A 14,598-nucleotide genomic window follows, 5' to 3' on the forward strand; every position below is an offset into this window, starting at 1 on the left:
AGTCGTAGTAGCTTTAAATGAATACATTTAAGATTGATGAGTATTATCTTGCTTCATGATCACTTCTTCACCAAACATACCACAGATTTATATGATCTGTGCTACACACTAATATATGACGAATTAAATAAACCAAACTTTGTGTACACTGATTGAACATAAAGCAATTTCATCAAGCTAAGTGAAATTACTGTTAAATTTATAGCCCCTACCAATATGGCTGACGCGTTGACGTATGGAGTACGCCGGAAGTTGTACTTCTTATGTCCCGGATGTGATGCTGATCAGTTCATTGTCAACATGAAAGATGGCGACGCATCACAGGCAAAACGCTGCTGGTCGGAGGAAAGTCCAGGTAATATTTTATTAGCTCTTTTTACTAGTTTCAATATTTGAACGCGTCATATTTTTTCTGCACTTGATAACGTGAGAAAGATAAATATTTTCGTATTTATCCAAATGAAATCACGGTCGCTTCCGTAAACCTTATCAAAGTGCATTTTGGGTAATGCAGGGCTAATTCACAATGCATATTCGTCATGCATATTCTCCACCTGTATTGCGTTAAATCCCGCTTTCTGCGCCATTATTGGTTACCAACGCGTGTCCACAGATTGATCTCTTTCCTGGCCAATCATATCGCAGTGGGCGGGATCTTGTCAACCAATCCTCGCACAAGGATATTACTTTGTCGGAATACGGGTTGGAAAAATAACGCGTTTTGTTTTGCTAACTAATAGCTAGGCGTTTTTATTTTATGTATGTTAATAAACGACTTTGTTTATTATTTAAAAATAACATGACAGCACAGTTTTTTAAGCCGTAACCGCCACGCTTTGTGTGTTCGGGTTTGTTTTTTTATTAACATAAATCTGTTGATCTTCACGCACAGCTAGTCAGCGCACTAGCATACTGAGGATGTGAGTGTGTGCTCATGGCACCTTTTTATTTCAGCCCACAGCTGATTGTGAGAAACCTGTGATTTGATGAGAGTGAGAGCGTTTCTTTATGGCGGAAATGCTGGAACTTATGATGGGTAAGGGATGAATGTGGAGTGTAAAGGTGTGTCGCTGTGTGCTTTCAGGTTTCCTACGTGATCAGAGACGAAGTCGAGAAGTACAACCGTAACGGGGTGAACGCCCTGCAGCTGGACCCCGCTCTGAACCGCCTCTTCACCGCGGGCAGAGACTCCATCATCCGCATATGGAGCGTCAATCAGCACAAGGTACAGCCGCCATACAGTACAGTACACACTGCGCTCACAGGAACACTCCGAGTAGACCACAGAATAAAGTTCCAGCAGAATAGAGTTTTATCAGAATGGAAAAGAGTTGTATCAAATTAGAACACAATAGAGCTTTATCAGAATAGGATAGAATTTTTTCAGAGCGGAGTAGAGATTTATCAGAATGGAATAGAGTTGTGTTAAATCAGATTACAGTAGAGCTTTAACAGAATAGGATATAATTTTGTCGGAGCAGAATAGAGTTTTATCAGAATGGTATAGTTGTATTAGAATACAATAGAGTTTGATCAGAGTAGAATTTTGTCAGAATAGAGTAGAATGCCGTTTTTATCCGAATAGAGTATTAAGTTAGACTACAATATGTTTCTGATAATAGAGTACAGTGGAATTTTTGTCAATAGCATAGTTTTATCAGAATAGAATAGAGGTGTTTTTTTTTTTTTTTTTAAACGTTAGAATAAAACACAGCATAGTATAGTAGAATAGATTTAATGGAATTGAGTTTTATCAGGGAGAAAACAGAATAGTGCTATCAGAATATCATAGAATTAGTCAGAATAGAGTTTTATTAAACTAGAACCAGAGTTTTATCAGCACAAAATGAAAAATATAGAATAGTTTTATTGTGAGACTATACTAGAAAAGGTTTGAATGGAAAATAATTGAATTGAGTGGCGTTTTATCAAAATAGAATTGAGGCTTATTAAATTAGATTGAGTTCTTATCAGAAGAGAATAGAGTTTTATAAGAATACAATAAAGTTTTAATAGAATAGAACAGAATAGAGGTTATTAGCATAGAGATTTGTCAGAATAGAATAGATTAATACAAAAGAATAGAAAAGTTTTAGCATAATATAATAGAGCCGTATAGGGTTCATTACAAAATGGCAGAATGGAATAAAGTTTTATCAGGAGAGATTAACACTTTGTAATCAAATTAGAATAGAGTTTTATCAGTAAAGAATAGCGTTTTATAGGTATACTGTGTGCTGCATTCGCCGTTGAGTGCCGCTGCAGAACTTTGATTACACGGTCCACGTTGTATATTCCTTTATTATTCTTCAGCTGCTCCCCTGATCATACTCGCACATTGTGTGTAAGAAACCATCTAAGATTATGGAATAAAGTAAACAATGTGCTTTACTGCAGCAGGATCCCTATATAGCTTCGATGGAGCACCACACCGACTGGGTGAATGACATAGTGCTCTGCTGTAATGGGAAGACGCGTAAGTCTGACCTGACGAGTATTTCTTTCTTTTTAAAAAAAAAATAAATTGTGAATTCTTTCAGAATCACTGACTAACTGTCTGATTATCTACTTATTTACTGACATTCTGACTGACTTCCATATTGATTAATTTAGTTAGTGACTGATTTTCTACTTGGTTATTGACTGACTTACTGACTAATGTGTTTGCTGACTTATTACTTACTTACTATTATTTATATGTTGACATAGTAACTTACTTATTTACTAGCATACTGACTTTTTACTGATTTATTGACGCATGTAAATTAGGGATGTCACAATACCAAAAATCTAGTAGTGGGTACCGATACCACCAAAAGTACACAGTACTTGATACCACGGTGTGGTATAAAAATAAAAGAAAAAAACTCCTGGAGGACATCCTCCTGGCTGACACTGGCAAAAAGAGAGACAGATGGATATTTTAGTTATCAAACACTGCCTGACAATGACTGATAACACAGTGGAGGCTACAAGTGCTAAGGTGCACTCATAAACGCTCGTGCACACACACACTCAATATATTCACTGAATATATTCTGAATGCAAGCATTAGTTTAAATTCACTGATATGGTGGCAGGCCAAAAATATTTATTAAAAGCATTAACATGTGAATAATTATTGTGACATTAGGCTACATTTTGCTGACAGGACACGGGCTGAATTGCGATGCATGGTGGACCATTCGGAGGTAGTTTATAACACTGCAATGTGTTAGTGTCGTTAACAAATAACTTGTCTATCGCAAACATTAGATGGAGCATAACGTTAGCTCGTTTCACGGCCACAATGCCAGCTGCCTCAAACAAACATAATATTGGACCGTCTTTTCGGTGCTTCGCCAAATTCCAGGTGTTTCCTCGCTTTGTTTGAAATGAACGATAGCATCGGCTGCACACCGGCTTCAGAGCATCGGTTATATGTTTGTTGCCATCCATTTCGAATGCAAAGTATTTCCATATTCCATACCACGTTTCTTCTCTATGAGTCGGGGTGGAGCTAAACTTGACGCCGCCATCTGTTGTAGTTTTTCCCGTGTGCTTGTAGGCGTTCTTCTTCTTTACCACTTGTGGACCGACTAAAACACTTGCGTGTATTTGCTGCCCCCTTCAGTTCCAGAAGAATTGCAACCTTGGTACTTTCATTATCAACGGTATCTAAGTTACTGCAGAAAAACAAGTACCGTCGCGTTTTAAGAATGTTGGTACCGAAGTATCGGTTCTCGTGACATACCTAGTGTACATACTGACTTACTTATTTACTGATTTATTGGCTGACTTACTGACTGACCTCTCTACTCATTGACTGATTATCTACTTCTTTACTGACTGATTTACTGAGTACGTGTTGAGTGAATTATTGACTCAGTGACGTGCTTACTGACGTACTGAATGACTTACTGACATAGTGAACTTAATGATTTACTGACCGAGTTAATGACTTATTACTGACTTACTGACTTAATGGGAATACTTGCCATGAAAATAGCCACTGTTGCTGGCATGGCATTAAAAGAACAATAAATAAATAAATCTACTGACTTAATGACTTATTACTGGTTTACTGACTGACTTACCTACTTGATGACTTTGACTTGCTTATCTGCTTACTGACTGACTGACAGAGTTAATGACTGGCTTACTTATCTACTGACTTATCTACTGACTTACTTTGATTCACCAGTTGGTGAAGTCCTCTGACGTGGGTTACATATATTTTTTTTTTTTTCTTCTCCTTTTTCTTCCCCGTAGTGATTTCAGCATCATCAGATACTACAGTTAAAGTGTGGAACGCACATAAGGGCTTCTGCATGTCCACATTAAGAACTCATAAGGTAGGACCTAACTAACCAGGTCTTCTTCATGTAAATCACACATTTTAGTTATGTATAAAGTTCTATCATTTCTGATATGATTATGATGATGATTTGTTCCCTAGGACTATGTCAAAGCTCTGGCTTATGCGAAAGACAAGGAGCTGGTGGCGTCAGCTGGGCTGGACAGACAGATCTTTCTGTGGGACGTAAACACACTCACGGCTCTGACCGCCTCCAATAACACGGTCACCAGTGAGTGAACTTCCTCTTGGAAATTTTTATCCTTTTTTAAGTTTATTTTATGCTCCTTGCTTTTCAGTCAGATAAATGTGACGTATACCAAAAGATTCCTATCCTGTTAGTTCAATTAGAGTTGCTTTATAGTATAATCAGACTTATATAATTTGATCATTTTGACTTGTTTTCATGGCAGCTTCCTCTCTGAGTGGGAACAAAGACTCGATCTACAGCCTTGCAATGAACCAGCTGGGCACCGTCATCGTCTCAGGATCAACAGAAAAGGTTCGAGAAATGACACCTTTTTATTTTTCTTTTCTTCAAACCTTCAAACAGTTTGACGTACGTAGATTAAGCCTAGTTTGAAAAACATTTAGGGGGAGGGGCCAAGCACTGTAATTTTGCTGTTCGTGAACTAAAACACACGAGTGTTATCTGTCGTTGATTAGTAGATTTGGTATACCTACGTAGCATGCAAACTGTATCTATGGTCCAGTATACAGCGTTCTACAGTTTGTTCGCTACACCAACATCTGCTGCATCAATGGCCTGCGGGAACCGGAAGAGTTTATGTTCTTTACGGTCTTTTTCTTGGAAGGTTTTAAGGGTCTGGGATCCGCGGACGTGCGCTAAGCTAATGAAGCTGAAAGGACACACGGACAACGTGAAATCGTTATTGTTAAACAGAGACGGTACTCAGGTATGTGTGTACACCCTTCCAGCCAGCCTGCCTGTTTGTTTGTTTGTTTGTTTATTTATTTATTTATTGGATGACATTATTGTATCTGTTCGTATATCCAGTGTCTGTCCGGGAGCTCGGATGGTACGATACGACTGTGGTCTCTGGGTCAGCAGCGCTGCATTGCTACGTACCGGGTCCATGACGAGGGCGTGTGGGCACTGCAGGCCAACGAAGCCTTCACGCACGTCTACTCAGGAGGTCGTGACCGCAAGGTCTACTGTACGGACCTTCGCAACCCTGATATCCGTGTGCTCATATGTGAGGAGAAGGCGCCTGTTCTCAGAGTAAGTGACAGGACATTGATTTTCTCTAATTTGGCTGCACCCACGTGAAAAAAAGCTTTGTTTTTTCCCCCCACACATTAGTGTCACCTGGTGGCCAAATGAATGAAAGGCAGCTATTAATTTGCAAGCAGGTCTGATGGCACAAAAAACAAAGCACAAGATTCAAATTTTTTGCCAAGTAATAGTTTGGCAGGTGTTGCAGGAGTATCTGAAGAATGCAAATTCTCACTAGTCAGAGTGTGTTGAGCTTCAAACAAGTTAAAACCTGGCCAGTGTTTAATCCCTAATATTTCAGTCTCCAGAATTATCTGCAGAAAGTGTGATGTCCAGTCTTTTTAAGATAATTTAAACAGTAAGGCTGTTTTCACATATTACTTAGTTTGAAGCTGTTTCTGGGAATTAATTCTGTGTTCGTGTTTATTTGAACCATCAGATGGAGCTGGACCGCTCAGCAGATCCCCCTCCTGCCATCTGGGTGTCCACAGCTAAATCCTGCGTGAACAAATGGGTACCGCTTGCTCCTCCAATTTCTTCAAGTCAGAATGTTAAAGTCTAGTATTACGTATGACGTACGTTGAAGTCTCGATTCCGATTGGTTAGCTTGTTTCGATAGTAACAGAATATTTTATTACATGAACCTGCGTTTTATACTGTACAAATAGCTCATGCTCGCTCCCCCCCTTCCTTCACCAGTCTCTGAAGGGAATGCACAACTTCCGAGCGTCGGGAGACTATGACAATGACTGCAGCACCCCGCTGACCCCTCTGTGTACACAACCTGAGCAGGCCGTTAAAGGTAAACTAAAAGGCTTAAAGTTATTTATTTCCTATTCACTTGTACGTGACGCGATACGATAACTGTGACTTCGTTTTTGTGGGGTTTTTTTTTTTGTGCTTGTAGGTGGTGCCAGCATAATTCAGTGTCACATCCTGAACGACAAAAGGCACATCCTCACCAAGGACACCAACAACAACGTGGCTTTCTGGGACGTGCTCAAGGTCGACGCAGCTCCTCGCGATTCAGGTTTGAACTGTCGTGTTTGGCAAGGCTTGATGGTTGTGTTCGACTTTTAGGCGTGTAAAGGGGAAGACCTTGGCAAAGTGGAGTTTGACGAAGAAGTAAAGAAGCGCTTCAAGATGGTCTACGTGCCCAACTGGTTTTCTGTGGACCTTAAGACAGGGGTGAGTGTTCGGCTTGAGAGCGTCACTGCGTGGAACCAAATCGCAATACGTGATGTATTTCTGTCGCCGCTTTAGATGCTGACCATCACCTTGGACGAGAGCGACTGCTTTGCTGCATGGGTGTCCGCCAAAGACGCCGGATTCACGAGTCCGGACGGATCGGACCCGAAGCGTAAGTTCCCGGCTGATTTCCAAATTAACTTTTTCTACTTGAACAACCAATTTCTTAATTGATGCTGTTGATTTAAATAACTGCAGCTCTGACAGTTGAGGTTTATATCAATGTGCTCTTTTTTTATTTTTCTTTTATTTTTTTCCCTGGCCCAGTGAACCTGGGAGGACTTCTGCTCCAGGCTCTGCTCGAGTTCTGGCCTCGAACACACATCAATCCAATGGAAGAAGAAGAAGGAGAAGTTAATCACGGTAAAGCCACTCGTCCGGTCAAAAAACACATTTACTGAAGGTCTGACTGGCTCTTTTGGTCCGTAACAGCGTTGGGTTTCTTTGCTTCTGTAGTAAACGGCGAGCAGGAGAACCGGCTTCAGAAAGGCAACGGCTATTTCCAGGTGCCACCACACACGCCGGTGATCTTCGGCGAGGCAGGCGGAAGGACGCTGTTTAGGTAATCCCGGTTTTTCCGTGAGTGCCTGTTTGATTAATTCAGCACTAACAATTGAACGTTTATTGACCAACATCAGAAAGCACCTTCTCTACCTGAACTGTGCACATTGGTATTCAGACCTTGTATTACAGGCAATATACATGATATTTATTTCAGTGTTTTTGAAGTGTTGCGCAATTTCTTTTTGCAGTCCGCATTTTCTATCACTGATTTTTTTTTTCTTTCTTTCGTATTTTAAAAGTAAGCACTTGTGTTTCAAGGTGCTAATAAACCTCCAACCTCCCTATCGAGTCCCTAAGCATTAAATGCGTAGGAATATTTGCGGCCTTGTTGAAACGAACGATTTTCCCTCGTCTTTGTTTCCCCTGTAGGTTATTATGCCGAGACTCGGGTGGAGAAACGGAGTCCATGTTGCTGAACGAAACCGTTCCGCAGTGGGTCATCGACATTACTGTGGACGTAAGTGTTTGCTCTCGTTCTCATGTCAAGCTACGGGACTGAAAAGCTACCTTTTTCAGCGCTGTGAGCTCGTTTACAGGTATTTTTCGAAAAGGGGTAGCAATTCGTATGGACAGATGCAGCGTTCCCAAATTACACGGAGTAGGCTAGAGTATAAAATGGGGCTAAAAAGAATTGAATCTTTTGTAATTAATGACACGTGTTTATTCAGAGCACTGTTTTTGCTTGCACATATGAAAGCTTTAAGACTTGTTTTGTCTCGTGTTCTAGAAAAACATGCCCAAATTCAACAAGATCCCATTCTACCTGCAGCCTCACTCGTCCTCCGGGGCGAAAACGCTCAAGAAGTAAGGCACTTCCACTTATGCACCTTTTACATTCATAATGAATATTATTATATATTACTATTATTAATTAATACTATTATATTACATACTATTTATCACTATCTTGAAATAATGAGATAGTATGTCATTTATTTTAACTTGACATCTCATTACTTTGACTGAATATCTTATTTCAGAATATTATTTTGAGTTATTTCAAGATATTACGCTGTTATTTTGAGTTATCTTATATCTATGTTTTTTAAATTCTTATTATTTCAAGATGTTATTTTGAGTAATCTCATTTCAGCATGTTAGTGTTATCTCGTTATCTCAAGATATGTTTGTTTTTAATCTCGTTATTTCAAGTAGTTAATATTTTGAGTTAATTCCTCGTTATTTCAAGACCTGTCCATTCTGGACTTCTGTAGTAATGAAATTACATTTTGTTTAAAAAAAAAATAGTTAAGAGTACCTTGTGTGGTGTGATGGAGACATTTACTGATACCAAAGCAGTAAATTAATAATTTCGGTTAGTTGTATTTAATTAGAGTAGCTAAACTGAATTAATCTCTAGCAGATGTAGCTGAGCTTCACCCAACCAATATCCTCAAACTGTCTGGAGGGATTTAAGTTTTTTAAAAATTATTATTAGAGTACCGTGCGTGTTCACGTGTACATTGGTACGTGGTTTATGGTGTATTACCGCTCCCCTGGCGTGTTTAGGGACCGTCTGTCGGCCAGCGACATGCTGCAAGTGAGGAAGGTGATGGAGCACGTCTACGAGAAGATCATCAACCTGGACACGGAGTCTCAGACCACAAGCTCATCGGGAACGGAGAAGCCCGGAGAGCAGGAAAAGGAGGAGGACATGGCCATGCTCGCCGAGGAGAAAATCGAACTCATGTGCCAGGATCAGGTCTCCACACACACCCACACACTCCATTTACTTTAACGCTTTTAAAACGAGGCCTGGTTCTATTTAACCTGCTTTTAGATCAGCTTCATTTCATTTTTTACACCTTGTTTAGGTTCTGGATCCAAACATGGACTTGAGGACAGTGAAGTATTTTATCTGGAAGAGTGGCGGAGACTTGACGCTTCACTACAGACAGAAGTCTACGTGAGAGTGATTGCAGCACGTCTCCCCCCCCCAATCTTTCACCGCTTTCCTTTCTTGTGTTTGCTCATGGAGAACATTCAGCACCATTCCTCTTCTCTGGCCATGAGACTGGAAATAGACTTTGTACAGTATACTAATCCAGGACATTTAAATATATATTTTTGTTGCACTTTTTGTCTCTTTTTTTTCTTTTTCTTTTCATTTCAAGTTGGTTGATGATGCACAGGGACATACTCAACCACCCAATGTTTCTGTTAAAGTATTCCTCAAGCAAAAAAATGTTATATAAAATGCCCTGCGGATGTGCGTTTAGGTCAAAACATCCGAAACCCCCCCCGCCAAAAAAAAGAGATTGTCTTAGTATTTATGTGACAATCTGATTTTTACAAATCAGTCAGTGATAAGGCACTGAATAAGCTACACGGCTTCTGACCAATCACGTCCGATATTAGATAGTGACCCCCGGAAACTTCTAGTTAACATGGCTAACTTAGATATTCCTACATTTCATACTCCTGTATACTCTCACATCCTAGCATTAAAAAAACAAACAAACAAAAAAAAAACACACACACCAGCATCAATGTCCAGAAACATTCGGACGTTTTTGAGCATCCAGATCATTCCACGTAGATTTTCAGAATTCAGGGGTACTTCAAAAAACTTCCCGCATCCGTCACCTCCTTCTACTTCAGCCATAATAAAGCCAGAACTGGTGTTGGTAACTGCAAGGTGTGTTAAATGAGCTTTGAAGATGTTCTCGTAATTTCTTTCGTCGGTTCGGTTTGTAAATAGCTTGCTTTTGAAGTTATTATCCTGGGTTTATGACCAGTATTTTTGTAATCATCTAAAAATCTGGTGGAGAGAGATGGGTGGGTGGGGGGTCTCAAAAGGATTTAAAGTCGTCTCGCTTCACATCAGTTACAAAAAATCTAAATGAGCAATTTAACCCTTTTGAATGGCGAGTTTATTATTCAGATTCGTCTTAAAAGGTTACAGTAAGTACAAGGAGGATGGTTTCTGGGAGTTTAAAGGGTTAAGGATGTTTTGGAGTTGGTACACTATTTGGTACACCTTTCTGGCTACAAGCCTCAGGATCTTACAGATTTCATCTCTGATGGGTTGTTTATCCGCACTCCACTTATTCCACATCCTCAGAGATTTGTCTCAAATGACTTAAATTTAGCTCATAGATTCATGCATTTGAGTACAAAATGGAACTACAGTGCGTTATCATCTGAGTTTTGCTAGAATCCGGTAAGCTTTGTCTATAAACGTGGCTGAGACCCGACTGCTTTCACGCCGTCTGAGTGACATCACAAACAAATTTTAAAGATGTGATAAGAGAACCTTTTTATTATTTTTTTAATTATATATATAAATTAGGCGATCTCTTCCTTGTCACAGTTGTTTTTTTTGTGTCTGGAATGACGTGTGCACAGAAAGTGAGTGCAAACTACATGATTCTGAAGCTGGTGGCCAGAAAAGTGTACAAAAGCTACCTGCTCCCCGTGGTGGAAATTTTTATTTCTCGCCAAATGATTTCGTTAAAAATCCGGCTGAAATCCTGGAGAGCTAAACCCTGCTAGTTAATTTCTAACTTCCTGTCTGGTGGTGTATATGACCAGGAAATAAAACCATGCTTGGGAAAAAAAAAAGTTGAAAGTCACCAACAAGGTTAAAAAGAATCCATATAAATACTGTATATATTGTATTATAACTAGACGGATGTTATGTAATTGACCTAAATACAGGATCATGATACTGTGCACTGATTTTTGTGTGTGTCAGTAATTTCCAAACTTATTATTCTGTATGTCCTAATAATACAATATTATGGTATTATAATAATAATAATAATAATAATAATAATAATAATAATAATAATAGGCTTCTCATTCACTGTAAGCACTCACTACATGGCTCATGTTGGGAACCAGTTGCGATTATCAAATTCAGCTATAAAATAGCCACGAGTCTGTATTTAAAAAATAAACCGATCGAACTTTCCTCGCACTACGTCTGAGGTGCAGCAGAGTTCTTGGAGACTACGTCATTATTGAAAGGATTCCATTCCAGTCTTCTCTCTCTTTATTAATGCTGAAACTTTTTTCACCTTGTCCAAGCCTACTGGTGCATAAATTCAAAGCTTGTTTAAAGATTAATCTATAGGTACCATGATACAGATCTGCCTAAAAAGCTGATGTGTTGTAAGTCCTGGGCCATCTCTCTCTCTCTCTCTCTCTCTCTCTCTCTCTCTCTCTCTCTCTCTCTTTCCCTCCCTTGTAAGTTATTTCGTGTTGTCCTGGCAGAGTGTCCTGATGTCCTCCGCCAGCTTGAAGCAGTGAAGGATTCTGTTCCGCTCAGCCTGGAGTTGTTCGGCCGGTATGGTTCCTTGCAGTTTGCTCCCGAACAGCACTAGGTCCTGCATGAAGATTCCCACGGGCTCCTGGACTCCAGACGGCAGCTCGGTCAGCGTGCACGTGGTGAAGCGCAGGTGGATGCGTTTGCCACGGCTCAGGCCTTCAGCGCGCTCCTCTGTCCAGGTCAAGGGTCTGCGCAAAGGAGGGAGTATATAAATGAGTTCTCGATTCTGATTGGTCAGAAAGTCTTGATTATACATTTTATTGTTTCTGTAATAATGGATCATTCACGGGAACTTGTACGGTGGCACCCATTTTTTACTAAAGAATTAATTGTCGGTCTGCTTAGTCAAACCACACCTTCGTCGATTATTTTCCTCTAACTGCACGATGCACAGTGTTTCCTTCTTTACGATCTACATGTAAAAGACGACTTATGATTGTGTAAACGTCATGTGGCTCGACCTCGCCGAACTCACTTCTGATCCTTGGTTAACAAGCGGACCGTCATCTTGGTATGCTTCCTCTCCGGCTCCTCGACCATTGACGCCTCTTTAACGCTGAGCTCTCCGAAAAGATCCACCAGCCAGGTGAGGCGGGCAATGCCGCTGAACGACAGGAACCCGAATCCGCTCTTGAGCGGACCTCCTGGGTGTACGACACGGGACAGGAAATGAGGTCACTGACACTGCAACAGGTCGACGGCATATGCACACGATCGTACCTGTGAAATGCAGGCTTCCCTCTTCCAGCTGTTTCCCAGCTATGTCTTTCTTCAGCTGCTTGAAGTCGGGCGTGAGGAGCTCGATGTGTTCCTCGTGCAGGACCAAACCTGTAAAGACGGTGTACGTTCAATGGTGTCTATCGCCGCCGTTTACACTGGCGTCATTTTCCGCCGCTCTCACATAGAGTTTTTATTCTGCACGTTATTTCGAAATATTATCTCACCCTTCTGCTGCGCTTGGTCCAACAGGTTAGCGGCAGCACTGTAGCTGAGGGCCATGGGATACTCCACACACACATGTTTCCCTGCTTCAAGAAACCGGCTGAACGAAAATTTAACCGCACAGCAAAACGTCAGATGCTTTTTGCATTATATTTCTTTGCCTCTTATTCAGCACAGGCACATGTATAGCACTCGGATTCTACAGAATGACTTCTTAAGGACCGAGGACTAAACGGTTTGGTGGCTCACCTGATGTATTCTTCGTGGCTGACGTTTTCCGTGCACAACAAGGCCACCTGAATGTCGCTGCGGCTCAGCGCCTCCTCTAAAGGGATCTGTTGGACTCCCTGCTGCTCCACTGTCCTCCTACACGTCAGAAAAAGCCGTTAACGCCAGTTTTATTCTGCGAGATGATTCGAAGGAAATCTTAGACGGATTCTGTAACAGATTGTATCTCATCTCAAATGACACTGACCTAGACACCAAGCCCTTAAGAGTGAAGATTTCTGCAGTGCTGGATGGCAGAGGCGTGAGAAGGTCTCGGATCCTGACCCGGCCTGCCATGCCAACGCCTACCACCACACACCCAAACATGTCACCTGAGGGAAAAAAAAAAATAAAAAATCTAATCTGAATGAGGTGGACCTGGCTAAAGTTATCACAATAGAAAAGTAATTTCCCCCCAGCTCTTGTTAGTATCGATGGAATGGACTTCGGTGAAATAATGATTTTGCACTGACAAAACATTAAAATGGGGTTTGGTCACTAATGCCCGTTGGTCTTCTGTCATGTGTTTGCGCTTGATAAGCTTTAGGACGTTATCAGTCACCGTCCATCTAGAGCTGCGGTGCAAAAACCAAACAAGCACCATGGGTGGTGTAAAATAGTTAATATTCGTTGCTATGGTGATTTGTTTTGTAATATGCTTGTATACCCATGTTTAGAAGAATCATTTTTAACACTTGCAACAAGAAAGACTATTACTGCATGCACCGAAACACTGCTAATCTCTGACTTTTACACAGTGAAACCGAGCTGACTCACTTAACTTAATGAATCAACTGCTTCATTGAACAAGAGAGGAGAGACTCGCCTGAACCTGATTCGCTGAGTCAACTGATTCATTGAACGGGAGAGGAGAGAATAGCCTGAACTTGATTCACTCAGGAGAGAGGAGAGAATAATCCTGAACCTGATTCACGGAGTCAACTGATTCATTGAACGAAAGGAACGAATCTCCTGAACCTGATTCATCGAGTCAACCGACTCATTGAACGAGAGAGGAGAGAATCTCCTAAACCGGAGTCACTGAGTCAATAAGCGAATAACAGGTTCGTCTAACATTGAATTTTATTTTATTTTTAATATTAAGACGTACACCATCCAGGAAAATGTCCTGCTTTGGCCAACATGTTAAAATGTTGCTGTTTCCAATAGCTAGTGTGTAGTAGTGTGGACAAATAGGGCGACTTCTGTAACCTATAATCATTTTATAACACACACAACCGGTATAGTTAACTAATTGTTCTTGCCTGAAATGGAAAGTCGTTCACTTACCGCAGAAACGTCTAGTTTTCACGTGAATGGTCGCTGTAAGCCTTTATCACAATTGCAGAAATATATATGAGGAACTCCCCTTCTTCTTCTTCTTTGGTGTTTTATGACAGGTGTCATCCATAATGTTGCATTACTGCCACCTGCTGTCTCACTGTAACTTACTATTTCGTAATTAAATTCCTTAGGAAATTAAACAGATATCTCCGTCCTTGGTCATTATTTCCACTTTCTACTATACTTTATTTTTTAAAATACATTATACTCTACTATACTTATTCCTCCTACCTGTTTCTTCAGCTCTTGCCTTTCTTGTATAAATTTCTTACATGATCTAAAGATGTGCTTAATTATTTCCTCCTCCTGGCATTCATCACATAGTTCCTATAACATTAAGAGTTTTGTTTATCTTTCAATGTCCAAGCCTCAGTCTACTTATTATGA

At 40.6% G+C, this 14,598-nt stretch overlaps 2 protein-coding genes across 5 annotated transcripts; one reads left to right on the plus strand and one right to left on the minus strand.

Annotated features, from left to right (window-relative positions):
• The first annotated feature begins 219 nt into the window (after nt 1-219).
• Nucleotides 220-11,062, plus strand: wdr48b (WD repeat domain 48b). 3 transcript variants are annotated; one of them, XM_017472671.3, is made up of 19 exons: nt 220-355; nt 1,085-1,225; nt 2,398-2,476; nt 4,252-4,334; nt 4,439-4,568; nt 4,750-4,838; nt 5,152-5,253; nt 5,355-5,579; nt 6,013-6,087; nt 6,273-6,375; nt 6,481-6,578; nt 6,654-6,761; nt 6,837-6,933; nt 7,089-7,184; nt 7,278-7,383; nt 7,755-7,842; nt 8,113-8,189; nt 8,895-9,087; nt 9,200-11,062. In XM_017472671.3, the coding sequence occupies exons 1-19, from the start codon at nt 308-310 to the stop codon at nt 9,293-9,295; spliced, it is 2,034 nt and encodes a 677-aa protein (XP_017328160.2). In that variant the 5' UTR covers nt 220-307; the 3' UTR covers nt 9,296-11,062. The 3 variants fall into 3 exon arrangements, with proteins under 3 accessions (XP_017328160.2, XP_017328161.2, XP_047012628.2); XM_017472672.3 differs by having other exon boundaries at nt 2,401-2,476; XM_047156672.2 differs by lacking the exon at nt 220-355 and adding an exon at nt 730-920.
• A 282-nt stretch (nt 11,063-11,344) lies between these two features.
• blvra (biliverdin reductase A) lies at nt 11,345-14,283 on the minus strand. Of its 2 annotated transcripts, NM_001201080.1 has the most exon segments (8): nt 11,368-11,515; nt 11,542-11,846; nt 12,134-12,302; nt 12,379-12,486; nt 12,603-12,700; nt 12,850-12,966; nt 13,076-13,199; nt 14,158-14,186. In NM_001201080.1, coding segments are annotated over 6 exon segments (876 nt in total). In that variant the 5' UTR covers nt 13,195-13,199; nt 14,158-14,186; the 3' UTR covers nt 11,368-11,515; nt 11,542-11,581.
• Nucleotides 14,284-14,598: the final 315 nt, after the last annotated feature.

This window comes from Ictalurus punctatus, chromosome 7 (genome assembly GCF_001660625.3).
Source record: "Ictalurus punctatus breed USDA103 chromosome 7, Coco_2.0, whole genome shotgun sequence".
Classification (NCBI taxonomy): domain Eukaryota; kingdom Metazoa; phylum Chordata; class Actinopteri; order Siluriformes; family Ictaluridae; genus Ictalurus; species Ictalurus punctatus.

What these genes read in the sequence shown, in the direction of transcription:
- blvra (XM_053681129.1), bottom strand. Translation starts at nt 13,194, where the DNA reads ATGTTTGGGTGTGTGGTGGTAGGCGTTGGCATGGCAGGCCGGGTCAGG. An exon ending in AGCCACGAAGAATACATCAG is followed by an intron (nt 12,701 to 12,849) that starts GTGAGCCACCAA and finishes ATTTTCGTTCAG; the next exon opens with CCGGTTTCTTGAAGCAGGGA. An exon ending in TTGTTAACCAAGGATCAGAA is followed by an intron (nt 11,847 to 12,133) that starts GTGAGTTCGGCG and finishes TCCTTTGCGCAG; the next exon opens with ACCCTTGACCTGGACAGAGG.
- wdr48b (XM_017472671.3), top strand. Translation starts at nt 308, where the DNA reads ATGGCGACGCATCACAGGCAAAACGCTGCTGGTCGGAGGAAAGTCCAG. An exon ending in TAAACAGAGACGGTACTCAG is followed by an intron (nt 5,254 to 5,354) that starts GTATGTGTGTAC and finishes TCGTATATCCAG; the next exon opens with TGTCTGTCCGGGAGCTCGGA. An exon ending in AATCCTGCGTGAACAAATGG is followed by an intron (nt 6,088 to 6,272) that starts GTACCGCTTGCT and finishes TTCCTTCACCAG; the next exon opens with TCTCTGAAGGGAATGCACAA.